The sequence below is a fragment of the Syngnathus floridae genome, chromosome 7 (genome assembly GCF_059516105.1).
Source record: "Syngnathus floridae isolate MCC-2025c chromosome 7, RoL_Sflo_1.0, whole genome shotgun sequence".
Lineage (NCBI taxonomy): Eukaryota > Metazoa > Chordata > Actinopteri > Syngnathiformes > Syngnathidae > Syngnathus > Syngnathus floridae.
In genome coordinates this window covers 15021525-15049229 of record NC_142419.1, presented here as the reverse complement: position 1 = coordinate 15049229, position 27705 = coordinate 15021525, and the positions used below count along the sequence as shown (strand labels likewise).

The window sequence follows — 27705 nt, the reverse complement described above, 5'->3', positions numbered from 1 at the left end:
CTTTTCACGCAGGTGCACTTAACGACACACAGAGTATCCAAGTGACATCACAGATCAAACAGCCAATCAGAAAGCGGGGGTGAGGGCGGGTGTGGCACTTTTCACTTTCCGTGAAGCTTTGACCCTGATTTTTTTTTATTATTGATTTATATATATATAAAAAAAAAAAATGCGTGTGTGAGGGGTCGATTCGTTTGAACGAATCTTTTGAGTGATCTGATTCCAAAGATTCAGTTCACTTAAACTGGAATGCTCACCACTACAACAAAAAGCGAGAGCTCCTCTGTGGGCGTCCTCATGTGGAATTCCTCGCTGCCTGGGAAATCCTAATGAAAGGAATGTGGGACACAAGTGACCTCTACTGGACAAAAAAAAATACAACACGGACAAAATTATGTATGTATGTATGTACGTATGTACGTATGTATGTATGTATGTATGTATGTATGTATTATGTAGGTATGTATGTAGGTATGTATGTATGTATCTAATCTATCTAATTTCTCAAAAAAAAGAAAGGACACTGAACCTAGAAAAAAATTTATTCAACATATTTTAACCCACATATAGCATATCCAATTATTTGAAAGACGCTTCCAAAATCTTGCGGCATTAGAAAATAGAGTGCTGTCAAAAGTAGAGTCGGTGACATCGACTACGTCTCACTTAAGGTCCAAATACAAGTCGGAGCTCCTCATGGCGATGAGGCAGGACATCTCCTTGACTCTCTTCATCATGTCCACGATCTGCTGGCCTTCTTCTCGAAGCACATCCTGCACCACCTTCTTCTGTGGGCCACTCAGCAAGATGGAGGCCCGCCCGGGGGCTTCACCGGCAGCCAAGGGCGCGTCCTTGTCCACCTGTGTCTTCTGGTACTCCATCTTCATCTTCACCTGCTTGATGCAGATGTCCAGGTGGCGCAGTTGCTCGCTCATGGCCTGCAGCTCCTTGCGCATGTCCTTCTCGCTGTTGGACAGGATGGGCAGGCGGCTCTGCTGGCCGGCCAGCGTGCGCTTGATGCGCTCGGCCAAGGCCTCCTGCCGGTACTTGGCGTCCTCGTATTTGTCAGCCAGCCGTTCGGCCGTCTCGCGCAGGCTCCGGCGCTCCTCTCGGCACTGGGCCATCTCCTCCAGCTGCTTAGCCCGCTGGCCTCGCATCAGCTTGACGCGCTTCTGGAGCTCCTCGCGCGCCATGTCCTGCTTTAGGATGTACTCCTCACGGAACACCTGCGTGGCTCGGCTCAGGAGTTGAAGGCGTTCCTGAGGTGACGGCTCCCCATCGCCGGCCTGAAAGAAGAAAAATTTCACTCAGTCACAGACCATTTGTGGTTGTCAAACATTTGGCACCAAGTATAGTGAGCCATGACCAGCAATAAAATGCAATGGTAAGTGCAAATTTGGAATGTTATTCTTTTACACCACTAGAGAGAGCTCCCATATCAGTTATTGTCTTTTAATTGTTTGAATAAGCTGAGAAGAGAAAGGGTCATGCATCAAATAGTGCACTGCCCCCTCAACAAAAGACTTGCCTTGAGCAGTAGTGGGTTGGCGGAGCCCCTCGCCAGGATGTTGCGGACATGCTGCTCAAAGGAGCTCCCCGCCAGGCCGCGCAAGGGCGAGCTGCCCGAGCCCGGGTTGGACTGCGTGCACAGCAGCGGAGGCGAAGGTGCCCGTACAGAGCTCAGCAATGGCAGCAGGATGCACTCGTAGGAGGCGCTGACGCAGATCATGGTGGCGCCCAGTGCCAGGTCCGCCACGATGAGGAAGCCCTGCACCGGCGCCGGGCGGCTGCTGGCCAGGGGTCGTGTGCACACGATGTGCTCCACGGCGCAACGGCGCTCGGCTGCCAGCTCGGGCAGGCCATCCTTGTCGTCGTCGCCCGTGTGCAGGAACGTCTGCAGCTTGTCCAACCAGATGAGGCCCACGCTGTGCACGCCCGCCTCGTGGGTGCAGTGGTAGCGCCGTGGGCACAGCGGGTCCCGGTGTAGTCGGATGGGGCAGGAAAAGTCAGACTCTTCCTCGGCGTCGTCACCCGGTGCCACCCTCAGGGTGAGCTCCAGCTCCACGCACTCAAACACGTAGAGTGCTGGCACACCGCCTGCTATCCACCTACAATTGCAAAGAAAACAACACAGAGATTTTCAATTTGAAATTGATGGGAATTAATGAGATAAAATTTACTCAATTGAAGGAATAAATCGATATAAAACAGTTGGGGGGAGTACATGCCATGGAAATCCAGCCGAAACTTTCCAGCCATGCTCCACCCCCATTGCAAGCCGTTTGCCCCCACCTGGGCACCGTGTCATCGTCGTCCTCAGACTCCAGCACCACACAATGGTACAGCTTGCCCGTCTCCGTGGCGATGACCAGGATGCTGGGCACGCATGGCAGGCAGAGGATTGCGCAGGCGTCGTAGCCGTAGTTGTCCTCGGCAGCCGGGTACATGGGCAGGGGACCAACGCGCTTGCTCACGCTCACCCTATTCGTCTGGCTGGTGTGGCACAGGTACGTCTCGCCGTTCTCGTAGAGGATGTAGAGTGGGTAAACGGGCCTCTCCCTGACATGGGTCACCGGGCCAAAGTCAAAGGCCACGGCGATCTCCCCCAGCGAGGCCGCGTAGGAGCGGGCAGTTGCGCGAACGTTGCCACCGTCGTCATCAGACACTTGCACCACTTTGACAGGGGCCAGGGGGGCCCGCAAGCCATAAAAGCGGATGGTGTTGTCGGACGTCAGGAGCACTAGCATTGGCTCTCCGGTCTCGCTCGGGTACCAGGCCGCCTGGCGCAGACTCACTGACGGCGAACTGGTAAAGAAGCGTTCGGCCACCGGGGTAGTCCTACAGTTGACGCGGCTGCTTCCCCCCTCGAACTCTGACCTCTTGCCCCACCGCTGCGGGAGCTCCAGCACCGTGGCCCCACGCTGGCCGACCAGCGCAACGTGGCCATGCGTGGGGCTAAGGAGAAGTTGGCACACAGGGAAGCGAGGCGGGTTGATGCACAGCAGCGTCTGGAAGCTCCCGCCGTGATCCTCCGCGTCGTTCAACTGGCGTAGGTTGGTCGTGTAAAAGACGCGCTCCACGTCGTCCCATAAGAAAAAATCGGCCCCCAAACAAAAGGTGAGGTTCTTAGCGAGCGCTCGCTCTGAAGTCTTGGGCTCCGAGTCCAACCCGTCGCGTATTTTCTTGAAAATATCGTGGTTTGCCAAACTATTGAGCCAGCGGTCCGTACCGAACGCCGCCATCTTGAAAAGTTTTCAAAGCGGAAAGGGGTGGAGCTTCATACATGTAGGATGTACATAGAGACCTCCACTAGTAGTTGCTTGGGTGCTGAGATACATCCGCCATATTTGATGTGTCAGGTCTGCCCAAATATCGGAACAACTAAGGTCACTTTTCCACATCCAACATGGCAGCAAAATTGACGCCTATTTCGTCACCTGAAACGTTGCTTGTGGGAAGCTCGTGGTAGTTTTACGACACACGTCTGCCGCATTCCGTCGGCCGGTGTCGTGCTGTTATTTGCAGAATCACCATGGCGTTGAGGGAGACAGCGGGGCTGTATGATACGCTTAAAGCAGAGTGGAACAAGAAAAGCCCCAATCTTAATAAATGTGGCGAACTACTCACTAAACTCAAGGTACAGCTCTGCGATTAGGACTGTTATTTTTAAATACTTGCAGTGGAACCTGTAACGTCTGTTTATTTACGGCTACCATGTTACCAGTGTCGTGAGCTATCGGAAGGCTAAGCTTGCTAGCTGGTATATGTTGACTCTTGACTTGATTAAAACTTGCCAATTGGTATTTATTTGATACGTTATTTCGCAAGGATATGTATAAAACCTACTAAAGGTGTTGTTGTTAGGGTTCAAATGTTTGCCAAATGTGTGTAATATCTAGTTGACGTTCGTGTATACGTTTCTCGTATAGTTCGATGATTTTTCAAATTCAAGCATTCGTTGATTATTTTTTCCCCATTAACTATATTTAGCAATGTGGCATATTCATGTTTTCATTTTTACAGGTGTCATTACTAGAGCTGAACTTTCTACCCACAAGTGGCTCCACGTTCACTAAGCAGCAGCTTATTTTAGCGCGTGAGTATTTCCTTATGATTTATACCTGTAATTATTATAAATTAAGATTTATCCTGAACATGGCATTATTCCCCCCCACAGGTGATGTCCTTGAAATTGGAGCCTTGTGGAGTATCCTGAAAAAAGACATCCCCTCCTTTGAGAGATACATGGCCCAGCTCAAGTGCTACTACTTCGACTACAAGTAATGCTTTCCATTTTTGTTTTTAATTCTTAAATCAATGTTTTTTATGATGAAGATGACTGACACCTACCTCCTGTTGATTTGCTGTTCAGGGAGGAGCTACCGGAAGCGGCCTACATGCACCAGATTTTGGGACTCAACCTGCTCTTCCTGCTCTCGCAGAACCGTGTGTCCGAGTTCCACACGGAGCTGGAACGGCTTAGTGCACGTGACATTCAGACCAACGTGTATATCAGGCATCCTGTGTCCTTAGAGCAGGTAAGATCAAGTGATTTTATTCACTGTATGTTCTTTTAAATAATCGGCGGAAATGATCTCTATTGGCTAAGCCCTCTCAATAATGACATCGGTCTCTTGCTGTCTTTTTTAGTATTTAATGGAGGGAAGCTACAACAAGGTGTTCCTGGCCAAAGGCAACATTCCGGCAGAGAGCTATACCTTCTTTATCGACATCCTGCTCGACACCATTCGGTAAGGAAAGCTGTGCTAACCAGAGGCTAGTGCTTTTCTTCTCATTTGTTTCACGCTACTCAAGAGGAGAAAACAAAGACATAGGTGCCCCAACTTCAGCGTTTGTCCACTTGTTTTTTTTTTCATGCAGGGATGAGATCGCCGGCTGCATCGAGAAAGCCTACGAGCAGATTCAATTTACCGAGGCCACACGCGTGCTTTTCTTCACGTCATCAAAAAAGATGACAGAGTATGCTAAAAAGGTACCTGTGCTTTTATTCCGACACAAATAAATAAATAAATAAATATGCACACTCACCAGGAACTCTTGTGAACCACAACTCACAGTGCGACGCTCACGACTCGATTCCATTTCCTGATTTGTCGATTTTCTGGGAACTGAACCTTCTGAAAAACTCTGCTCTGTCGTTGTCTTTCAGCGAGGCTGGATCTTGAACGCGGCCGGTTGCTACTCGTTCAGCAGTCAGCAACAGCGCACGGAGGAGGTCAGCATCCCGTCCACGGAGTTGGCGCAGCAGGTCATCGAGTACGCCAGGCAGCTGGAGATGATCGTTTGAGCAAACAGGACAAAGTGTAATACGTTCAGATTGTTATTGCCTTTTTTTTTTTTTTTTTTTACCCCAAACTTACTGATGTTTGTCTTTCTACAATGACATCTGATGTTGTCTGTCTTGTAAAATTCAAACAGAACCCCTACTAATTGTAATTAACTACATTAAAAAGAAGAAAAAAAAATCAAACTTGTTGGTTTTACTTGCCTCTTGATGCCACACCTTTTACTACATGAATTAAAATTCCACCATGGTTATGTCAAATGAAGGAAAAATGCTTGTTCTGTCCATCAAGATATTTTGAAGGATTCATGGATAAAAAGTGTGTTGGAGAAGGGCAGCAGAAAAGTCATTCCAAGCACAGGAAAGGTTTAAGGATACATGACTAAAAAGCAAGTCTGAGTGAGGAAGGTAGGATGCAACGAACAAAGAAAATAGAAAAGTGGGGGGAAAAGCAATTGAAGGACACATGAATTATTAAAGGACAACATGAAATGAACAAAGGAGGAAAAAGAGGATGTCAGAAAAATACCAGGTGGCATGAATCAAGGTGGGTCTGAGGGAAGTAAGGAATGAGTAGAAAGTTGGTTCAAGCAATGGAAAGCGATGTAAGGATGCTTGAATAATGATAAGGCAGAAAAAAAAGCAGTGCAAGGATGCTTGAAAGTAAAGGAAGCATAGACGCATGAATAAACAGCAGGTATTATGGAAAGAAAAAAGCATGAATCAAAAGCGGACTTGAGGGGAGGAATGATCTCACAGTGTACCATATACCTACTTTTGTCCAAATCCCCACCTTAGTCTTGTGTGAATGACCGGCGCTGTCCATGGTGCTGCTGCCTTTGCTCTCCTCATCGATCCCGTCGCGCGCACACCCTCGGCCGCTCCACGCGTAGCCATCCCACTGTGCCTCACATGGCCGCGCCGCGTGCACGAGCCTGTCAATGATTAGTGCGGATGTGCAGCAGGTAGCGCGGGAGAGAGAGAGAAGGACGGAAGGAGGGAGGGAGGGAGGGAGGAAGGAAGGAAGGAAGGGACCGAGGGAGGGAGGGAGGATGCTGCCAGCGGAAAATGGCTGCTGCAACCTCCAGCCTGTCCTGATCGGCCGAGACGACGTCGAGGAGGCCCCGGCGGAGAAGAGGCCGACTGCGGGGAGGTGAGCGAGCGGATGCGGGGACGATGTGAGCCCCATCGGCGTGTGTTTGCTGCGAGGAGGCTGAGCACAGCGAGAGGAGAGCCCGCGGTGGGCTCTGGCGAGCGGGCAACGGCGAGCCATGGAGGGCGAGTAAGTCCCCCGGAATGAAGAGCGCGATGTGATTTTTTTTTAAAATTATTATCATCATTATGACTAAAAACAACAGCAAACAAGCAAACCTACGTGCATTCATGTCTGCCGATGCATTCTTCCTATTATTTGGTGTTCCGAAAGCCGCCTACATGTTCATTAACACGTCATCTATACATGAATGAAAAGGGACATGCATGCAACACTAGCAGGCAAAATAAATCATAACGATAAGGTGAACAACTACGTGGCTTGACGTGATAGAAAGGAAGGATAAAAGGAAGGAGGTACAAAGAAAACAGCAAAAATCGCGAGTTTGTCTTTCCAGGAGGGGAGGATGAGGAGGAGGGAGGGAGCGTCGCGCCATTCAAGGCGAGAGGAGTCGTGATTTTTTTTCTTATCAACGTGTCTCAGCCTTTCATTATGATTTTTTAAAGCCAAACTTTATGAATGAAATGTGATTTCCCCCCTCCCCTTTCTTCCCTCCCCCTCCCCCCACCACACATCCTCATCATGATCTGTCCTTCTCCCCATCGCGCCTTTTCTTATTACAAAAAACCAGCAGCAACCTCGCCTTGCTTTTTGCTCCATTCATAAAAAAACAACATATATGTCTTCTTAATGGCTTGCAGGGGCGGGATGGAAAAGAGGAGGGAGAAAGGAAGGGAGGAGGGAAGGGGGGAAGCGTCGTCTGATGGAATTATCGCGATGTTTTCTGACGAAAAAAAAAACGTGCGCGCGCACACGGCGTTCATTGATGTGTAGCTGGGGAAACGCTTATTCTTCCTCCTTGTGATTTTTCCCATTTTCTTACTTGGCACTTGAACGTCGCATATATGCGCGGCCTGTGTTCGGAATCATTCATTCATACGCGCTATACCAATGGACTCTATAGTTCATTATGAAATTTCACGTATAAAAGACTACATTGGGTTGAACGATTTAGAAAAATAATCTGATATTGACCCGCCCAATAATACGATTGTGAATCGTGATTTTATTCAAGGTCTTCGCCCTATGTTTTTTTTTTAAAATATATATTCTATATCACAATAATCAAATGTATTATACATAAATGTTTTGGTTTTATAGAAGTCACCCATGGGATTTGAAAATTGCATTCTATTACATTGCAAAGTCGATTTGAATATTGTTCATCACTATAGTGGACTACATGCTCAAAATCTCTTTGGCAGCTAAAACAGGACATCCGAGTATACCTGCTTTGTTGAAAATGGATCGCTCAGACAGCGTAATAAATTAGCATATTTAATTAGCAATTGTCGAGATGTTGGAGCCATCGCTATGTGATGTCAATTAAGTCTGAAAGGGCTCAGACTTGCCGAAAAGTCGGAGAGACAAGTCTAGCCAACCCTCGCTACAATTAAGGGCCAAATTGAAAATAAAAGCCTGCCCGGGCATTAAAATTCCTGCATTATTTGTTAAGATTTTTTTTTTTTAATTGGTGGCGTTCCCGTCATGCATAGCACGGCTGCCCAAATAAATGGTAACCCGGGGTGGACAAAAGAATTCCTCGAGCATTATGTTTTTAAATTATTCGAAGACGCGGCCGTGGTCACGCTCTCACCATCTCACGTTGTCTTTTCCGGCCTCCTCCAGCGTGCGTGTTCGAGCCGTGGTGATGACACGTGACGACTCCAGCGGCGGCTGGGTGCCCCTTGGCGGGGGTGGCCTCAGTCACGTGGTGATATGCAAGGGGCGAAGCCACAAGCGGAGAGAGTACGTCATCCGCGGGGAGAGGCTGCGGGACCGAGCGGTGAGCACAAGATGAGGAGGTGGTGGTGGAGGAGGATTTGGTCATTTTGGGGTGGGCTTGGAATATTGTTATGCAAAAAGTTTTGAATGGAGGCCAACTGCGCCCTTGTTGGTCGTCCAAGGTTACCCTACACCTTTAATTCATCTGTTTAAATAATTCCGGGAGGTTTACCAGATTTCCCCTGAGCGATGTCATTCCAGCCCAACAAAAAAATAAATTTTTCGTTGTGAAAGAAAAATATCATCATATTGCACAAAACTAGAAGAGACTGTAAGGAAATGAAGTGGTTTTATGAATTGAAATGACTATAAATACCAAAAGGGGCGGGGCCTAGTGGTGACATCTGGAGCTGGAGTCAGGTTATTTCAGCAGGAGCATCTGGATGGGAGTTGTGGCTTACAGCATCTCCTTGCAGATGTTTCCACTTCTCCTTGCAAATTACAGAGACCTTCATGAACGAGAAACGACACAGACATGTTGAGATCACTTGCTTGCCTGTGTGTGTTTAGCCGGTGCTGGAGTGTTCTGTGCAAAGGGGGCTGGTCTACAACAAGGTGAATCCCATCTTTCATCACTGGCGGGTGGACGAGCGCAAGTTTGGTCTGACCTTCCAGAGTCCCGCAGACGCCATCTCCTTCGAGAAGGGTCTGCAGACAGTCATCGACAAGCTGGACCAAGGTGGGCGTGCACCCCGCTAAGCTTTAGTCTCTAGTATTCTTTTTATTTGAAGTTCAAAGAGGTGGGGGGGCAGTTGAAAAGTCACTGATATGTTTTAGGCTCAGACTCGCCCTCGTCATCAACGCCGGAAGAGCCGGACACAGAGGACGACGGACAAGCTGTGAGTGTTTTTTGTTTTGGTTCCAGTTCATGTCTTGCGACAGGCTACATTTGGTGGAATCACACAATGATGCACGACCTCTGTCAGTCCCATACAGGCAGCGAGTCGTCGTCAAACAGCAGGAAGGAGATGCTACCCAAGCCCATCACCATCGTGACCAGCGAGTCGTCCTCCACCTGCTTCGTGCGGGCCGAGGAGTTTGCGTTTACGTCCGGCGGAACCACGCAGACGCCAGCTCAGGTAGGGCGCAGTTCCGTTTGGGAGGGTCAAACGCCAAGCAAAAAAGAAAGAAAAGGATCTAAGTAGCTTCGGGGCAGGCAGTGGGTAAGTGGGGTAACTTTACACCTGAAAGTGCTGCGTTCGTTGAGGCCGTGCAGGAAGTGAAATGAAGATGAAAGTGACCTCTACTCAAGTGAAATGTGATGCCAATTGAGACGTGCTAGCGGCGGGCTGTTGTCTTCCTGACTCTGTAACTCGACACCCTCTCTGCAGATCCACGCCAGGCCGGGGCAATACCAGCTCTCGCAAATGACCAGCGCCTTGAATCCCCCGTCACCGCCGCCCCCGCCTCCGGCGCCACCGTCCCCTCCCGCGGGCCCGCCGGCCTCGTCGCCTCTGTCCCCCCTCTCGCCCACCATTTCCCTGCTGGAGGAGGGCGACCTGCGCAGCGTGGACCCCTGCAAGGACCTGTGGGGGTCCCGAGGATACGAGGACTATCGACGAGCGGGAGCCACCAGGACTATGGTCGGGGGGCTGACCGGGGGCGTGGTCGTAGGTAGCGGGGGGAGCCTGCAGGACAAGTCGGAGCTGTGCGTGGTCCGCTTTGAGAAGGAGATGTCCGGGTTGGGTACGGCGGGCTGCGACGTCACAGTGAGTCTGGACAGCAAGGCGGCCCAGCGTCTGTCCTCGCCTTCGCCCACCTGCGTGTCCATTCCCAACGCTGTGTCGGGCGTGTCCTCAGGGGCCGGCTCCCCACAGGAGACCGGCAAAGGCTCCCCCTCGCCCTGCTGCATCCACACCTCCCTGGCCACGCCCCGCTCGCGGACTCGGAAGAGGGGTGGCGTCGGGGCCTGCGGGGACCCGGGCGCCATCTCCCCCGACGACGACAGCCCGTGCCCGCAGGCGTCGTCGTCGTGCTCGTCCCGCTGCGTGTACTGCCGTTCTGTGTTCAGCGCCTCGGAGAATGGTCGGGGCCGCTGCAGGGACGCCCCCGACCCGGCCCTGCACTGCCTGCGCCAGTGGACCTGCGTCTGGTGCGCCGAGAGCCTGCTCTACCACTGCATGTCGGACTCCGAGGGCGAGTTCTGGGAGCCGTGTTCGTGCGACGACTCCATGGGGGGCCACCCGCACCCCCTATGTTGCGCTCGCTGGCTGGCTCTGGTGGCCCTGTCGCTCTTCGTGCCCTGCATGTGCTGCTACCTGCCTTTGCGCGCCTGCCTGCGTTGTGGCGAGAGGTGCGGCTGCTGCGGGGGAAAGCACAAGGCGGTACGATGAGACCGGGTGTGAGGCGGGAAGCGATGGGGGGGTGGGTGGTAGGGGGGGGTCGTCCCCTCGACGTGAGCCGAACCTCCAAAGCCACCCCCTCTCCCAAAAGCCTTCCGCTGCATTCCGCTCTTTCTCTTTTCAACCCGGGGGGCCTTCTTGTACTGGGGGTGCATCGCACTCAGACCACCTTTCATGGAGCCTTTCATTGCGGATCTACGCCGACCCCGAAACTTAACGCAAGAACGAGGGTGTGTTAAGGTTTTGAAATGTCCGTCAAGAGGGAAAAACATTTTTTTGACACTCCCCAACTTATGAACAAGTGAAAGGTGGCTCATACTTTGCTGGTCATAATATTTTTAAAAACTTTTGATTGTCGCGCCTGAGTTTTCAACCTTTATCATGCCAAGGCACATATTTTATTGTACTACAAAATCTCATGGCACACCAAACTAACTCACCAAAACTATACACATCTCTTTACACTGGAGTTGCGCCTCTCCAGATTCCAACTTGAAATTTTTCTTTTTACGGAAGAGTTCAAATTGTTCATAACTCGGGGAGTGTCTGTAATTGGTCTATTTTATTACTTGTCACAATGAGTAGCCCCCCCCCCCCCCCTCCCCTCCCAAAGGCACACACAAACTCCCAGGAGGTCCTCCAGGGGTTTGGTGTTAGCTCCTGTAGTACCCTGAGACATCGCCCTTTACCTCCGAATTTACCTCACGGCGGGAAAAGTAAATAAATAAATAATAAATATGAGAGCGCGAGCCTTAGAGAAAATGTCAACAAATGCATGAGGACAATTATTAGTAAGGGGAAAGTTGCAATGCCAACCACTAGCAGTAATGACGATAAGGAACACGTGTAAAAAAAAAAACTACTAACGTGTCAATACCTCCACCCGGAAAATTGAAAAAAAAAGTGCAATGAACAATGTATTCAAAGAGTATTTTTGTACGCCACGTTAGGGAAAAAAAGTGAGGCCAGCGCAGACTGTCGTTGTTATCGTGAGCAAGAGGCCGCAACATTAGCTACGCCCGCAGAATCCAACCAGATCAAGTGCAAGAGCAAAGGCACGACAATCTCACGGCACACCATGAAACAAAAACGGCACAAAAATTATAGCTAGCCTTCCGACGGAGAAGGACGGGGCCCTTCCTTAGAATTTCCCTATGAGATGGCGGCAAAGCGCTACTTTTGTCCAAATAAAAAATCACTAATATCATTGTTTTGGCACCAAGATGCTTCAGGATGGCGCCAAAGCAATTATTTGTAAAAGACGATAGGCAACACATCTACTTGAGAGATTTTTTTTTTCTTCCAATGAGTGCAAAAACGGCTTCAAGGCGGTGAAAAATTAAAGTTCCACTTCCCTGTAGTTATGTGACATAACTTTATAACCAAATTTTGTCCCTTATTTTTCTGCTCTCATATACAGGTGCATGTCAATAAACTGGAATATTATTAAAGTTAATTTATTACAGTAAGTCAATTTAAAAAAAAAGTGACATTTATATAGATTCTCTAGTAAACAAGAAAATACAGTAATTCGATCGGAATTGGTTTCCGTATACCAAAAGTATACCAAAAGTATAAAATCATGAAATAATTAAGTCAGTGTAATGAATTAATCTTTCACAATTAGTTTTTTTCCGCCGTATTGAGATTTATATTCTCGCCATGTTTTTGCCAAGCAGTACTGAAAAGTGTACAATGACGATGGAATATAATGTGAGCGGTACCGAACTCGAGTCCCCAAATTTGTGAATCCCCGCCGTCTACACAGAAACGTATGCCCTGCCCCTAAACAGTCACGTAAATATTGTGCATTTTTTTCTCCCTTATTTGATCTCCTCTGCAGCTGCCAAGTTTTGAAAATGACAACCGAGATGGTTCCGCAAAGTTCTCTCTCTCTCGATCAAAATGGAAATATTTCGGTTCGAGTGGAATTAGTTGAGACCCGCCATGATACCACCACCACAACAAATTGCTCCAGGAAAGTAAACTGCCATTTTCCCCAACCGTCCCACACACACACGCACACACGTCCACTGGCCGACTTGAAGACGCAGATGGACCAAAGCCGTAAAAAGAAGCCATCGTGCACCCGAGCGCGCGCACACACACACACGCGTTTGTTACTTCCGCTTCACACACGCGTTCCCATCCACACACACCGGCAGGCCCCCCCGCCCATTCTTACATCTTAATAAATGTGCCTTTTGATTTGAGTAATCAATACCTTATGATTTACCTGAGTAACTCTGTATATTCAGTACTGTTTACCTTGTTTCATTTCTGCCAATGTGCATATTTCCAAATGTATTTATGATTCTGAGTTTCAAAGTAATTAATGAGATATGACCTGTTTTATTATTTATTTATTGCGATATTTATTCTGATTCTTTTTTTTTTTTTCCTCTCCCTCGAGGCAGGTTTTTATCTTCCGTGCTGTCTTACTTCTGACTTTGTGCCAATGTGCTGCTTTGAGGTGTTACATATCGTGGGTTTGTATCATTATTAAACCCTCACTCTATATTTTAAAACACTCCTTCCTTTGACTGAAGTTCATTTCTTCACCTCAATGTTACTTACTTCAATGTAATGTGATGTTACTTAGTGGAGTACATGTGTTGCCTTTTGTGCTTGAGGATCTCCGTGGACGTCAGCGTCAAGTCCTGGTTGCAAACGTCGCAGTGGTACACTCGGCACAGACTAGAGGAGGACGATGACGAGATTGGCTTTCCGACATCCGCCCCTAAGGAAAAAAAAAATCGGATTTCAAAAGAGGGACAGAAAAAATGAGATAAGACTTTTTTTTTTACTTTTACGACTTGCACTAATGCAGCTTTGTGGTGAAACATAGAAGTGCCCCCACCTTCATCCTGCTCTTGTTGTTCCCCTGCCGGCCTGCAGGTGGTCTCGTGCTGCATTCGCTCCAGTGGTGTCAGCGGCATGTAGAGCTCGCAGTTGGGACAGTTCCAGAAAGTACGCAGGCAGTCGCTGTACAGGTCCCTGGAATCCTGAACAGGAGTGGAAAAAATATCTTTATTCATGCGAGATGGCAAAGCGCTATTTTTGTCTAAATGAAAAAGCATGAAAAGCAAATCAGACAGATTAACACCGGTATGGCAAAACTGTACGTTACTTACAGTCAGGCAGTTGTAGGTGAAAAAGTTGGTGACGCGCAGTCCTCCCTTGATTGGGTCCGGCTTGGACTCAATGCCTGGAAATAGCGGCGTGAGACCTGCGCTGGTACCGTGAGAAAGTTCAGCCTCGGCCTGGGGTCCGACGTACAGGTTCTGAATGTGGAGGGCGGAGAGACGCCGCAGGCTGTAGTTGATCTAAAAACGACAACAGCAAACGTTGTTGGGAAAATGATCCATATGACACGCGGCCAATTTGCAGAGACGACCGTACCTCGGTGTAAAGCAAGAAGCGGACCAAGCGCTCGCTTAGCTTCTGAATGGCCTTGCGGGACACCTCGGCGGTGGGACTTTGGCCCAACTGGGCCTGCAGGAGGCGCTCCCACTCGGCCCGGAGGGAGAGCGCCGTGGACAGGGCCTTGAAGGCTTCCTCGGGGACCCTCAGCTGCAGATCCAACCAACCGTCCACCACCAGACGGGAGCAGTCGGCATTGCTGTCCAAAGAGTTGGCCACCAGCAGCAGAGCCTGCGGACGCAATTTTCTCTCAAATATCAATAAATACAAACCAAAGAAGTTTAACGACATTTGTCTAATGTTAGCTCGTTACAAAAAGAAAGCGCTAATTATTGTCACATCGCTAACGGCGGTCGAATCCTCTGCGTTACTTTTGTGCGGAAAATTTGTGGTGAGAGTGAGAACTCACCTGCAGTGCAGGAACACGCACACAGTTGGACAAATAGGGCCTGTTGGTCTCCAGCAAGGTGACGAAGGCCAGCAGCTGATGTTTGCCGCTTTCCCGTCCTTTTTGGTCGGCGCACACAAACAGTCAACACAAAGTCAGTCATCGGTTTCGTTTATAATTACAGAATCATAGAACTGGAAATGGAACCGACCGGGACACTTAACGGTATTTAGCAATTTAGAAAACAAGGCTTACCCGTATCGCGGATGTCGTCCCGCACATGTAGCACCTCGGGGTCGCTGGCAAACACACTGGTGGGATGGATGACGATTCCCTGCTTATTCTTGGTGTGGAATACCTGAAAGTAACAGTCCAGCAGCAACATTAGAGACGGCTCACGATAAGCAAGATGGCGGTGTGAGAGGAGATCCCGACCTGCTCGGTGTCTTTGCGGGTGCCGTTGTGCTCGTCGGGCAGAGCCAGCTGAGGGTAAAGACCCCGGCAGAGAAGAAGCTTGAGGAGAGCTTGCTGGAGGGATGACAAATCCTGGCTGGCATAGACAGCGTCCTGCAGCTCTGATACGTTGTGGCGCAGTTTGAATTTCACTTCCTGGTGGAGGAAAAGCAAACAATTAAAAATTAACTGGACTTTAAGCCAAATTTCTTCTTCTTTATTAGGCTTTGGTGGAGGGCTGTTACCTGGATGTCCACCTGAGCTTCATTCTTGTCCTTCTTCCTGCTCCGCCCTCGTCCCGCTTGCTCCGTGTCGGATCCGGAGGAGAACTCCCCTTCCTGGCCCTCTTCCATTTTGAGGACTTTGCGTTTGGTGCCCTCCTGCTGCTCGTGATCTCTCTTCATCTGATGGAGCTTCCTCCTCTCCATCAAATGCTGTCGCCGCTGCTGCCGGTCGCCGCGTTTGTCATCGTCGGCCTCCGCCTCCGCCTCCAGCAGGCTGTGGCTCCTCAGCAGCTCCTGTTCGCCACAAGGAGCCGTGACTTCAACGGCGTACAAAAAAGTTCCATAAAATTGTAGGTAAGCATGGTCTTACCTTAAATTGTCTGCGCAGGTTGACCATCTCGTAGAGCCGCTGCTCCTCCAGGCCTCGCCGACGGCACCACTTCCTGGAACCGCCGCCTCGCTCGCCCTTTACCTGTGGACATCCAAAACAAACGACACAATGAGAGCGATTCTTCAGGCACGGCCCGTGGAGTGACAAAAGACGTGAGAGGCTGCGCTAGCTCATGTGAAAATCATCATCTAATCCAAATTCACAGGTCACTCGATTAGGTACACCCAAGCAGTGAATTTCCCTTTTGTCTCTCTCTCTCTGCTGACCTGCACCCAGGCGTTGAAGGTGTTGAGCAGCGTGAAGGGGTCCCCCTGGTTGCAGTGCAGCGGCTGGCGAGCGGTGGCGCAGTCCGGGTTGTGCTGCGAGCTGCGCAGGAACGGCGACTGCACGCTCAGCGCGGCGGCCACCGTCAGTATGGGCTCCACCAGGTTGAACAAGGAGCCCAGCACCAGCATCTTGCCTGGGCGAACACACAAAACGGTTTAGTGGGAGTCTACAGGATGGCCTAAAGATGAGATGATGCTACCGATTACGACGTCAACGGGAAGCTGGGCCAGCACACTCCCAATGGTGGTCAGCTCGCACTGTTGGTCCAGCGCCCCCTGCTCCTTGAGGTAGGTAATGGCGGTCTGGATGCTGGCGGCCGGCGGGGGATCGATGAAGACAAACGTAAGTGGATCTCCGAGTCCCATGCTCTTCATCTGCGGGGGAAACAAACACACTTGGAATAAACAGCAGGGACGTTGGTTTTAGGTGTAATTCCATTGTCGGCCACTGGAGGGCAGCACACTAAATTTGAAAGGTGAAAACAGGAAGTTTACTCTAGAGTGAACACACCTGCAGAACCAGGGAGTCCAGCGCCACTCGGTGGATTTCAGGTACAGGGTAGGAGGCGAAGGCATCGTAGTCGGACTCGGCATAGAGGCGGTAGCACACGCCAGGACCCGTGCGACCGGCGCGGCCCTTCCTCTGCTCCGAACTGGCTCTGCTGATCCAGAACTCCTGAAGACGCTGCATCTTGGCCTTGGGGTCAAAACTCATCTCCTTCACCTTGCCTGCGAAAAATAATCACAAATGAGGAGACATTTAAATTTTGTGAATAATTACTGCAGCCAGAGTCTTCTTTCACTCGAATGTGAGTTCTTTTTCCACTTCTGCCCACCTGAGTCGACAACGAAGCGTACGCCATCTATAGTGACGGAGGTCTCTGCGATGTTGGTGGAAATGATGCACTTCCTCACACCAGGAGGCGCTATGTCAAACACCTACACCAGTAACACAAGGTGAAATACAATGACAAACAGCACTCTATAAGCACTGCTAAATAAAAAGAGCTAGTCAATGTCATGATTTTGCAACATTAAATTAAATTCAGTGGGCATTGAGTTGCCACTTTTGGTGTGCGCACTCTGGCCAGCAGGGGGCAATAGGATACATCATTGTACATTAAAAAAAAAAAGAAATGAAAATATGCCTAACGCTAGTCTGAAAAATATTATTTAAAAATAATTAATTTTATTCATTGTATAGGTATTAATATATATCATATATTAATTTTATTCATTGTAGATATATATTTTTAATTAGGCCGAACATGATGCTAAATATCGGAATCGCAATCAGCCTAAAAAAAAAAACAGTCGGCCATGGACAAACAGTCTAAAAAATGGTGTGGGTACCTTGTCCTGCTGGGCCAGCGAGAGCGTGCTGTGCAGCGGCAGCACAATCCAGCGCCGTGTGTGAGTGGCGTACACCTGACACGCCTCCTGGATGGCGCCGATCTCAGCCACGCCGCTCAGGAAGATCAGCAGGTCGCCACGCTCCTCCGGCGGGTAGCGCTGGTCGATGGTCTGCAGGATGCGCAAGTACGGCCGGGGCTCAAGCTTCTCCATGCGGGACGACGCCTGCTCTTCAGGGGGGATGGGCTGATAGAGCACCTGAAGGATGGATGCACATTTCAACACTTAATTGTGAACGATTCACTTTCTTGGGAGCCAGACATGGATAATTTACAGAGGGTAAAAAAATAAAGATGTTTTTCGCCTATTTTCTGCTATTAGAGACCAAAACATTCCTGAGCGTCCGCCTTGTATGTGTAGGCTTACCTGTATGGGGAAGAGCCTGCCCGGCACCTGCAGCACGGGAGCGCCGCCGAAGTAGTCCGAGAACAGCTTGATGTTGATGGTGGCCGACATGAGGATGAGCCGCAGGTCGGCGGGTCGGTCGGCCAGCAGAGAGCGCAGCACGCCCAACAGGAAGTCACCGTGAAGGTGGCGCTCGTGCACCTCGTCTACAATCAGCACCTGGTACTGCTCCAGCATCTTGTCCTGCTGGATCTGCCTCAGCAGGAGACCCTCGGTCAGGAAGATGAGCTTAGTGGCGAGGGTGCGCGTGGTCTCAAAGCGGATCTGGTAGCCCACCTATGGAAACACGGTTGCGTGTTTGAAGTCATAGATGTGCCAGTGATAGCCTTAAATGTAGGGGATGCAGTCGAACTCAAACCTTTGAGCCATACTGGTTCAGACTCTCAAAGCTGACCCTCTTGGCCAGGGAAATGCAGGCGATACGTCGGGGTTGGGTGCAGGCTATCTGCGTGAACCCGGCCGAGAGGAGATACTGGGGCACCTGAGTGGACTTGCCACAGCCGGTATCTCCTGCCACCACGACAACCGAATGTTTCTTGACCAGGTCCACGATGCGGTCCCGGTATTGGAAGATGGGCAGGTTCTTCTGGTCGCGCTGCAGCTTGGCCAGCTTGCCGAAGCTCTGCCGCTGGCTGAAGTCCAGGTAGTGCAGCAAGGACAGACGGAAGTCCGAGATCACTTGAGCGTTCGGACCCGAAGAGTCGCGCCTGTCGTGACTGGGGTGGGATCGTCCCAGACGCTCCTCGATGTCTCTGGTAACCAGGGACACATTGATGCGGTACCGGGCGTCATACTCCTTAGGGAGGTCTAAAGACCCCGTTTTGTCTGAGTGACTGCCCTCATCAAAGCTCGGATCATGTCCACACATGTCCTTCTTTAGCTTGAACCTCTGGAAGCGGTCAAAAAAGGCCCAGAAGTCTTTGTGTTCCTGGCTGCCGGCTTGGATATAGTCGTTCTGACGGAAGAAAATTTCGTCCAGCTGAGCCCGGCAGTATGAACTGTCCCAGTCCCAAGTCCGATTGCGGGACCTCCCATCTATATCCATGGTCCCAGTTTCAGTCCCTTACTTCCCGCTAGTGCACCTTAGACCACCTGCACTTCTTAAATTTGGCTTAATACTCTACATACACATTTTACTACAATGTTTTTTCTGTAATACTTTAACTAACGGCGAAAAAATAGCACAATGTATTGTTATTCTCGAGTTAAACTGGAAGATTGTATCAAACATAGTCGCTATGCTTCAACCCCACATTAATGAGAAACTTCACCACCAGCTATTAACAAGACCCTCTCCATTTTAAACACATTTGATGAAAACGAACACGACTAACCGGACATTTTGACATTTACGTTAAATATATCTCAACAACAACCGTGAAAACATCGAAGTCTTACGGCAGAGAAAGTCGAAATTGTTTGAAATCCGGACGGAAGAAAACGAACGACGGATTAACTTCCGGTCCGACTCTAAAATTGTCCGACGGAGAACATCGTCTTAAAAATGTTCTTGATTGAATTACTTCCCTGAAAAAAAAAAAAAAATCTCATAGTTTACTCCCACCATTTCTCATAGAAATTTGGTAGATATACAAACATAAATCAAACCAAGGATTATATTAGAAATATTTTATTTAAGATAAAACGTCCAGAAAATGAACTAAGATATAATATAATATATATACTATATATATATTATATAATATATATATTTGTATTACTACGCCATTGAAGTAAACAAAATAAAAATCAATATCTCAGGAAAAAATAATATACAGCGCAGAAAATATTTAAAAGCTACGATAATACATTCAGGGAACTCCGTTAATGTTAAGTGTCTAGATAAAAATGTCCCTCCTTTGCTTTGAAAGAAGCTAAGGAGAGACATTTTTATCTAGACTGTCAACTAATAGACTGTTTAGTTTTATGGTATTATTTACACGTTGATTGGAACTAAGTATATGAACAATGATATCTAAAAAATATCTGAGTAAAGTAAATTCTGGGACACACTACACTTAGATAAGAGGTAGGATGGATTTGATTTTACAGTTGTTGAAGTTTGTGAGGAAATACAGCAACAAGAAAGACAATTGCAATGAAACAAAAGGATCAATATTTCACATGTTAACAATATATGTCATCTCAATTGTAAAATGCAAAACATCAAAACAAAACCATGAGAAAAGAACTATTTACAATTTATTAAGACAAGAATAATAAAATCACAGTGGTCTTTCAGCATCGCATGCAGTGGTGGTGCTTCTTCTTCTGGGACATTAAAAATCCCCACTGCAGACACTGCGAGTCACAGTCCATATTTATGTCCACGGCCCTCCGTGTGGCCTTTTTTGTTCTACACACCCGTCTTCTCATTGATCCAGCCGCGAAATTTGGTGACCTTCGTGTAGATGCCCGGCTTGTTGCGACGAGCGCAGCCGTCGCCCCAACTGACCACACCGCCCAGGAACATGCGGACGCCCGACTGAATGGAGAGTGGGCCACCGGAGTCTCCCTGACGCAGACCAACGCACAACATAGTTAAAATTTGAATTTTACTTCCATTGTTAAAATTAAGGCCCAATCCATTAAATGGATGATTTGGTTGCTGCCTTTTTTTTTTTTTTTTTTTTACAAAGTTAAAAAAGTTGTCTGAATTCGGCCGAGTTTGATGACGCGCATCCCCAACCTAAATAAGAAATGATTGGCAGGAACAACTACCTGACAAGCGTCGACGCCTCCGCTCAGAATGCCGGCGCACATCATCCTGGTGGTCAGCTGACCACCCATGAGCGAGTCACACACCGTGTGGTTAATAGAGCGCACCTGCGCTTTTTGCAACACCGTGGCTGCGAATCCTGAACGGTACACAAGTGGAAGACCCGTTTGAGATGGGAACCATCAAAATCCTCCGACGTCGCGCCCAATCTTGCCAAAGCGGCCGCTGTCGGCGCTTTTCGGGGAACTCACCTCCTTCCCGAGTGGCGCCCCAGCCAGTGATCCAGACGACGTTCCCGACAGGGAACTGGTGCTGCGCGGCGGGCAGGCAGATGGGCTGGATGTAGTCGCTGTACGTCACGGGAGCGTCCAGCTCCATCAGAGCGATGTCGTTGTCAAAGGTGTAGTCGTTGTAGTTGGGATGCGGAATGATCCTCTTCAAGTTTCGCTTCTCCACTGACTTGCTGATGTTGCGCTGCGAGTGAAGACCCATGTAGGCCTCCCAAGTGCCCGGTTGGGAAAACCTGTTTGGAAGAAGATTTTCTTTCATTGTTAGCAGATGACGTACGGCGGGAGTGGGAAAAGTTTAGTTGACTCCCACAAATCATTTGGCTCAGCAGACTCTTATCACAGTTGTGTCCCCTTCTGTTGCGCGTAGCTAGCCAAAGTGAACTCTACCTGGTCTTGGCGTCGTCCTGCACGCAGTGGGCGGCGGTGACCAGCCAGCGGGAGCTGATGAGGCTGGCGCCACACACGTGTCCGAAACGCTTGACGTGCAGGCTGACTTGCCACGGGAACTCTCCTGCTAGTGCGTCCTGGCCGCCGACGATACGTGACGACTTGAACTTGCTGCGTCCGCAATCTGCCAAAGCAACGTAGGATAGTCAAACAAATATGCATGCAAAAAAAAAAAAAAAAAAAAAACTTACACACACATACACAAAATGACACATGCACCAGCAACACAAAGTGAAACCAAACACGTACTGCAATTGTCCTCGTCTGAGCCGTCCTTGCAGTCGTGGGTGTCGTCACATTCCGGGTTGACTTTGCTGACGCATTTGTTGTTCTTGCATTTGTATGTGAGGTCAGTACAGGCCACAGAATCAGAATCAGAACCTACACATACAAACAGTGATTAAGGAGTTGGGCAGTACTCCAACAAGGCAGCGACAAATGCAATGAAGTAGTTAAGCTAACTTCTACCAAAGTACTCAATCAGGGTGTCCCGATCTGATATTACCTCGTCCACAGTCGAGCTCATCAGAACCATCGCCGCAGTCGTTTCTCCCGTCGCAGCGACTCTTCTCCGAGACGCATTTGCCGTTTGCGCAGGTGAACTGTCCGGTAAAACACGTGCCTGTCGGGACAGCAAGCGTAATTTATTCTTAATTATTTTTCAGACTCCAAAGTGGCCAGAAAGCACGATTTTACTGAGATGCTTCAAATGAAGCCGCCGTACCGCAGTTCCTCTCGTCGGTGCCGTCGCCGCAGTCGTCGACGCTGTCGCAGCTCCAGAACATGGGCTTGCACAGCCCGTTGTCGCAGTGGATGTGACTCGAGCTGCACTCTGGACGAGGAAACAAGCAATGATTTGAACACGCTAGCTGGCGAGCCCGACGGTCAGCCGAGGACGAAACGCCTTACTGCAGTTCAACTCGTCGCTCATGTCGCCGCAGTCGTTCCAGCCGTCGCATTGGAGTTCCGATTTGATGCAGCGCTGGCTCTTGCACTGGAACTGCTTGGGGCAAGCTGCGGAGCACACCGTCGGGAAATCATCACAATATGTCGTTCTTTTTTTTTACGGTGGCTCATTTTTAAATTTGGGGTGAAAGCCCAGATTTCGATATGATTATTATTGCTGCTTACGGTCGGCCATGTCGACTGCCTCGTATGTAGCGTTGAAGCCTATGTCCACGTAGGATCCGTCGGAGACAAACTTAATTGTCATTTTGTTGTTACGGCTAGTCTCTGTGAGCTCATTTTCAGCCTTATCCCCGCAAAACCTATTAAAAAAAAAAAAACAACGGACATCAGATGGGCTGGATTTTGGTTCATGTGCACCAGGACTTACTTCTTGCCGTTGATCTCCACATAGTCCTTGCGGCAATCCTTGCTTCCGTCCTGGCCCGGTTCTAAAATGAAGAACTTTTTGAAGGTCACCTTCACTGACTTCTCATCAGGAACCTAAGAGATGAACAGACTGCTGGGGTTAGTAATGCTACTCTAACAAGCTACAAGTCTGAACATTCATTATTATTATCAGCCCTGCCAATTGATGTATCTGCTCACTACCGCCACCTACAGCATAGGAGTGCGACATTTACTGACTTTTTAAAATATTATCTGAATCGCAGTGAGACTCATAAATAAATATTTATTTTCAGAATGTAGTGCCTACTCCTCACCGTGATGGTCCACTGGCAAGATGTGCGAGGCGGGTAGTAATTTGGGAAGTTGGGTGAACTAAAATGGCCTACTTCTCCCGTCAAGTGGGCGCCGCATCTTGTGCCTATTTAAAAAAAAAAAAAATTTACATCAGAAAAAACGTGACATTTCACTTCCAGGTGTGTTCATGTCTGTGCGTGGCTTCCTACCTTTGCTACCACGTCGCACCTGCGACACTTGTGCTTGGAAACCCGGGTAATTCTTTTCTTGGTTGGTCGCCATGGTGATCAGCATCACGTTGCCAGAGGACACGAAGGTCAGGGGCTCGCTGGGTGAGTAGTAGCCGCACATCCTACAGACAGAATGGAATGTCCATAAAAAAAAAAACAACTCCACTCAAATCCTTGAAAATTATTTTCTCCAATCTACTATTTGAGTTTTTTGCTACTGTATAATATGTCATGTGGCTCTTCAGCCCTGACTCTGAAGTGTAGCTTTGCCACATAACCAGAAGGGGTCGCCCACACACCACTGTCATTCTTGAGCACTGCGACTTCAAGTATGACTCACTCCTGCAAGACGTTGGCTTCGATGGCGACCAGGGAGTCGTAGATCTTGACAAAGTCGTTGTTGCAGTTCTCCTCCAGGTTCATAGTGTCAAACTTCAGCTCGATCACATGGTTGGGGTCGGCCCGCAACTGCCACTGGATGAAAGAGTTGGCCGGGTACGGGCTGTCGGGGAAGCCAGGCGACCTGATCTGGCTCATGAGGTTGGTCCTGGTGTGCTCATTAAACTTCAAGAATCCTGAGAGGGTTACATTGAAATGACCATAACTTGCATCAAAACGTATTCAAAGGCAATCAAACGTCACAACTTGATTTGCCAAAGAGGCCCTCAATATGTTTGCGTACATAACATAATAAATATGGTGATTTTATCACATTTGAACATATTTTTCCATTTGCTGACATCATACATTAAACTGGTAAGGTATCAAACTTACTGCTGAATTCCATCGAAAATAATCGGGAATCAATCTCTGTAAAACAGAAACACTGGCAGTTAATCAACATGACAAGATTGCGAGTTTTTTTTATTTCTTTTGGGGCAACTCGTCATACCCGATGACACGACATCTTCCAAGAGCAAAGAGTTGCCCGGCCTGTAGATGCTGCGCTGCTCTTTGTCCACCAGTTTGTCCATGGTGGACATGGCGCCGTCCACCGCCGCCTCCTGGCCGCTGGGAACGCTGAACTCGGAGATATAGTAAGCGATGACGCTGCCTTCGCTACAAGAAAGATGGAAATGAAATGTGAGTGCTAACATGGGACATCATCGCGACATGTCGTACCTGAAAGCTTGAACCGTTGAGCCCACGTAGTATTTGGCTAGCTGTGGGCTCTTGCTGTAGAGCGTTTTGAGCTGTGAAAGACGGAGGACAAGCGTGAGGGAAGAGGACATGCAAAGACACAAATGTCCTCACGGTGGCGCCGGTCGCGGCCGCACCTGCGTCTTGACCTGCGTGGCCAGCGCCAAGAACTCGGAGCTGTTGGCATTCTCGTAGGCCTCCTCAAAAGCCTGGTTGGTTATGCGCATAGAGCCGCTGTACATCTTCTTGACGCGGACGTTTTGACGGACTGCCGGGACAAAAAAAACTAAATGTGAAAAGTATGCAAACATTTTCATCTTTTTCAGCCCTTGATGTCTTAGCCTGACTTTTTTTCTTCTTCTTCTATCTGATAAGCCTCTGAAAGCCCCCACGGATTGCGCCGCGTCAAGGCTGACGCCTCCTCCATAAAAGAGCATCAAGAATACATGAAGAAGAAGACGAGCGCAACTTTCTGCCGCTTCATCAAAAGCAGCTCGGCGGGAGACACCCGGGGGCCGAGGGGAAACAAAGCGAGGAACGCTTTCTGTGATGTCGACTTTTATTTCTGTTGATACGTTCTTGCTTTTAACGTTTGTTTCGCAAACACGGCAGAGCATTTAGAGAAGCTCTGAGACTGAGAAAATAGATCATTCTAGCCCGCCAAAGATATCACGGCGTAGTTATGGATGTATTTTATTTTTTCATTTGAGCATCCAAATATATGAAGATGTGTTGTGTACATTGGAAAAATGGGAATGCGCTTACAGTGGAAGTGCCAGATCAGCAGGCCGGCCATCAGCGCTATGACAGCGCATAAGATCAACACTCCGATCACGGCTCCCACTTTCCCCGGACCTTTTTTCTTCTCCAGCTTCTTGTTGTCCGACGCCGGCAGGAACTGGACAGTGGTGTCCCATTCCTTGTTCTGGAAAACACACACAAGCGAGCACTTCAAATAACATGGAACTTACAAGAGAGATATCATTTATTTTCTCTGTACATGCAGTCATAATTCACTGACCAGATTGTTTATGTGCCTCGCTAGGTGCTGCTGTTTTGGTTAGCAGAAGCGGAAGCTATATATAGTCGCTAACGTAACATCACAACCGCAATTGTAAACGTCGGGCTTCTATGTTTCCACTTAAAAGCAGCTCCTGAGCGATGTTCAAGTGATAACACGGTAAGTGACAGCAAGTTCCTGCTTGATTCTTCAAGGAATGTTTTTGTCTCTTTAATGACCTGCAAACGTAGCCTGTGCAAAGACACCAAATGTACAACGTCGGTGGGAAATAATTACACTTTCCTAGCGCCACTCACACCAACAGCAAACTGTTTCACTGCTCACTTATAAACTCAAACGGTAACTTTTAAGCGTGAGTCACCACCACTTGGTGCATTGACGTTGAGCAAGGAGGAAGAGGAGGAGCGGGGGCAGAGGGAGGAGGAAGATTTCACAGAGTCAAATCCTGTCAAACCTGCTGAGAAGCTGAGGTGCACAACAACACAATGACACGGCCGGCTGAAAGTTTGCCGATGAGCCCGGCTACTCAATCGAATGACTTGCAACCACCACAAAACAATTTGAAGAAACGATATTTGCAACTCAGTCCAACTTGGCTCCATGTTTGTTATTGTAACGAAACACATTATCAAGCTGAAACCCTCACACACTAGTTTTACACACTGCTTAAACGTCTATCTGCAATCTTGGTGAGTTGCCAAGCCGCACATTCATTGCCGGCGGGGGCGACTCTTAATTGAGGCAGATGCAAAATTGAAAACAGAATGAACTAACACGGAGACGTGTCACAACACATTGCTATCTCTTACGAACACACACTACGCTGACACCTGAAAATACAACGGTGCCTCCAATATGTTAGATAATCTTACCACACTGAATTGAATGGAAGTGACAATTTAGCAATTCTTCAAAATAAATCATATATTTTATAATAACACATTATTAACGAATAAAAATTAAGTATAAAAGAGTTTGCCACACTTTTGTCCCAAAAATGAACACCTCACAGCAGCTACTATGTCTTATTTGTCATTTTGTTTTTGTTTTCAGTTAACTCTGTTGTTGGAGCGACTGCATCCCGGTTCTAACAGACAGTAAAAGGACTCCTGAAACAAGTCCAGACAGGGTGGACGATCGGGAGGAATTTAGAATTGGATCTGAACCGCCACCATGGTAGACTGATCACAACCGAGAAAATGGCTGGCTGGAGGACTTTCCACACGAATACTGGAGATGTCCAATTAAATGAACACTGACGTGAAACATTTCAATGACATCACGATGCATTATTAAATATACCGTACAATATATATCTATATAACATATTTCTATGTCTATATTCCTATCTTGCTGCATAGTGGTAACTATCATCTATCGCTCTATCAGCATCGTGATGTCACGCAAGAGGTGCGTTCAATGTCATCTTTAATTTAATTGAACACGAGGACCGAACCACTACTGCAATTCTTACCTGGTTAGGAGTGTACTTCAAACCGCTGTCCATGTAGTCCATTTACGTGCAAAGAGGAGGGAGAAATGAAAACACCTGAACCGCTTCCGCCGCTGTTGTTGGAGCTGCTTGTCCTCCTCTTCCTCCTTGTCTTCTTCCTCCTTGTCTTCTTTCTTGAAAAGCTTTCCAATCTCTGAGGCCTCCTAAAGTGGTCAACAAACTCAGAGGCCTCCTAAAGTAGTCAACAAACTCAAGTCAAAACGCCTTTAAACGTTGTGATATCGATGTAAAGGCCTTTTAAAAGTTGTTTTATAAAATGTCCAAAAATGTCACCGAAATATAGGTCGACAGGTCGTGTCCTACAATGGGAAAGAAATGACGCGAAAGAGCAGAAGGGAAGAAGGAAAAGTCTTCCGGAAAGTACAGGTTTCTGTGGGCGTGGCCGTGCCTTGCCGCGTACCTGTTGGGACTTCCCTCACGAAACTCCACCTTTTAAAAATATACTTTCTACAATAAAATAACCCGTCAAAACAGCAAACTAATCACCACTGACAACATAGGTTCATAGTAAAAGAACACGAATGGTGCTAAATTTCTGCATTTTGTAAGGTGTAATTTCAAAACGCGCAGGGACTACTTTTTCGTGCGGATTTGCCACGGTTGAACATAAGGTAGCGATTTAAATGACAGCTAAGCTCGCTCATTGGCGGATATATGAGCCAAATATAGATTCAATTTTCGTGCGGTCTGTTTGTTTTGGTATCGGTTGAGTGATTTAATCGCAATTGTAAAGGTGATCTATCCACCAGCGCTGACTCACCTGCTTCCAGCCATAACACAGGTTTTAATTTAGAGAAATTCCCGGATTTCCAAGTGGGAATACTGAGTAATGTCTTGCGTCACCGTACGCTAGTGGTCTGCACGCTTGCCTCACAATTCAAGTACTCGTGGGTTCGAATCCTTTATCCAACTCCTTTTCACTTTTAAAACAGATTACGCCATGGATTCTTATTTCAGGAAAATGCCG

At 48.3% G+C, this 27705-nt stretch overlaps 5 protein-coding genes across 8 annotated transcripts; 2 read left to right on the top strand and 3 right to left on the bottom strand.

Moving 5' to 3' along the window:
• Positions 1-524: 524 nt before the first annotated feature.
• Positions 525-3580, bottom strand: nup88 (nucleoporin 88). The gene is made up of 4 exons (XM_088380706.1): positions 3438-3580; positions 2293-3361; positions 1529-2108; positions 525-1286 (listed from the first exon to the last, which is right to left on the bottom strand). The coding sequence occupies exons 2-4, from the start codon at positions 3240-3242 to the stop codon at positions 663-665; spliced, it is 2154 nt and encodes a 717-aa protein (XP_088236832.1). The 5' UTR covers positions 3243-3361; positions 3438-3580; the 3' UTR covers positions 525-662.
• Positions 3476-5491, top strand: psmd8 (proteasome 26S subunit, non-ATPase 8). The gene is made up of 7 exons (XM_088380710.1): positions 3476-3637; positions 4024-4096; positions 4178-4280; positions 4373-4538; positions 4651-4751; positions 4882-4993; positions 5171-5491. The coding sequence occupies exons 1-7, from the start codon at positions 3533-3535 to the stop codon at positions 5306-5308; spliced, it is 798 nt and encodes a 265-aa protein (XP_088236836.1). The 5' UTR covers positions 3476-3532; the 3' UTR covers positions 5309-5491.
• On the bottom strand, positions 3516-19185 carry dhx34 (DEAH (Asp-Glu-Ala-His) box polypeptide 34). 3 transcript variants are annotated; one of them, XR_015859414.1, is made up of 19 exons: positions 18087-19185; positions 17690-18004; positions 17264-17521; positions 16747-16849; positions 16422-16639; positions 16111-16285; positions 15851-16044; positions 15564-15665; positions 15215-15487; positions 14952-15125; positions 14772-14874; positions 14538-14635; positions 14108-14359; positions 13840-14031; positions 13566-13710; positions 13283-13445; positions 8680-8812; positions 8176-8349; positions 3516-6240 (listed from the first exon to the last, which is right to left on the bottom strand). XR_015859414.1 is itself a non-coding variant. In XM_088380705.1 (16 exons), exons 1-16 carry the CDS (start codon positions 18771-18773, stop codon positions 13300-13302), a joined length of 3435 nt encoding a protein of 1144 aa, XP_088236831.1. In that variant the 5' UTR covers positions 18774-19185; the 3' UTR covers positions 11204-13299. The 3 variants fall into 3 exon arrangements, 1 of the variants encoding a protein (XP_088236831.1); XR_015859413.1 differs by having other exon boundaries at positions 3516-8349; XM_088380705.1 differs by lacking the exons at positions 3516-6240; positions 8176-8349; positions 8680-8812 and having other exon boundaries at positions 11204-13445.
• On the top strand, positions 6344-10838 carry spred3 (sprouty related EVH1 domain containing 3). Of its 2 annotated transcripts, XM_088380708.1 has the most exons (6): positions 6344-6587; positions 8208-8364; positions 8874-9042; positions 9141-9202; positions 9290-9442; positions 9695-10838. In XM_088380708.1, exons 1-6 carry the CDS (start codon positions 6577-6579, stop codon positions 10694-10696), a joined length of 1554 nt encoding a protein of 517 aa, XP_088236834.1. In that variant the 5' UTR covers positions 6344-6576; the 3' UTR covers positions 10697-10838. The 2 variants fall into 2 exon arrangements, with proteins under 2 accessions (XP_088236834.1, XP_088236833.1); XM_088380707.1 differs by lacking the exon at positions 6344-6587 and having other exon boundaries at positions 7631-8364.
• Positions 19186-19763: 578 nt separating the features above from the next.
• On the bottom strand, positions 19764-27120 carry st14a (ST14 transmembrane serine protease matriptase a). Its single transcript, XM_088381485.1, has 19 exons — positions 26700-27120; positions 24970-25129; positions 24342-24472; positions 24187-24257; positions 23957-24123; positions 23839-23874; positions 23405-23639; positions 23044-23186; positions 22855-22958; positions 22521-22633; positions 22316-22452; positions 22094-22198; positions 21909-22016; positions 21690-21806; positions 21434-21565; positions 21125-21308; positions 20699-20970; positions 20450-20586; positions 19764-20243 (listed from the first exon to the last, which is right to left on the bottom strand). The coding sequence occupies exons 1-19, from the start codon at positions 26739-26741 to the stop codon at positions 20085-20087; spliced, it is 2553 nt and encodes an 850-aa protein (XP_088237611.1). The 5' UTR covers positions 26742-27120; the 3' UTR covers positions 19764-20084.
• Positions 27121-27705: the final 585 nt, after the last annotated feature.

Bases quoted from the DNA above. Each gene is read 5' to 3' on its own strand.
- nup88 (XM_088380706.1), bottom strand. From the start codon at position 3,242: ATGGCGGCGTTCGGTACGGACCGCTGGCTCAATAGTTTGGCAAACCAC. The intron at 2,109-2,292 runs GTGGGGGCAAAC...TTGCAATTGTAG, and splicing joins GACGATGACACGGTGCCCAG to GTGGATAGCAGGCGGTGTGC. The intron at 1,287-1,528 runs GCAAGTCTTTTG...TTCTTCTTTCAG, and splicing joins CCAACCCACTACTGCTCAAG to GCCGGCGATGGGGAGCCGTC.
- psmd8 (XM_088380710.1), top strand. From the start codon at position 3,533: ATGGCGTTGAGGGAGACAGCGGGGCTGTATGATACGCTTAAAGCAGAG. The intron at 3,638-4,023 runs GTACAGCTCTGC...TCATTTTTACAG, and splicing joins AACTACTCACTAAACTCAAG to GTGTCATTACTAGAGCTGAA. The intron at 4,539-4,650 runs GTAAGATCAAGT...TGTCTTTTTTAG, and splicing joins ATCCTGTGTCCTTAGAGCAG to TATTTAATGGAGGGAAGCTA.
- spred3 (XM_088380707.1), top strand. From the start codon at position 8,092: ATGGTAACCCGGGGTGGACAAAAGAATTCCTCGAGCATTATGTTTTTA. The intron at 9,043-9,140 runs GTGGGCGTGCAC...GATATGTTTTAG, and splicing joins CATCGACAAGCTGGACCAAG to GCTCAGACTCGCCCTCGTCA. The intron at 9,203-9,289 runs GTGAGTGTTTTT...GACCTCTGTCAG, and splicing joins CAGAGGACGACGGACAAGCT to TCCCATACAGGCAGCGAGTC.
- dhx34 (XM_088380705.1), bottom strand. From the start codon at position 18,773: ATGGATATAGATGGGAGGTCCCGCAATCGGACTTGGGACTGGGACAGT. The intron at 17,522-17,689 runs GTAAGCCTACAC...TCCATCCTTCAG, and splicing joins GCAGGCTCTTCCCCATACAG to GTGCTCTATCAGCCCATCCC. The intron at 14,875-14,951 runs GTCGGGATCTCC...TGTTACTTTCAG, and splicing joins CCCGCAAAGACACCGAGCAG to GTATTCCACACCAAGAATAA.
- st14a (XM_088381485.1), bottom strand. From the start codon at position 26,741: ATGGACTACATGGACAGCGGTTTGAAGTACACTCCTAACCAG. The intron at 21,807-21,908 runs GTACGGCGGCTT...CTGTCCCGACAG, and splicing joins CACCGACGAGAGGAACTGCG to GCACGTGTTTTACCGGACAG. The intron at 21,566-21,689 runs GTAATATCAGAT...TTGTATGTGTAG, and splicing joins TGAGCTCGACTGTGGACGAG to GTTCTGATTCTGATTCTGTG.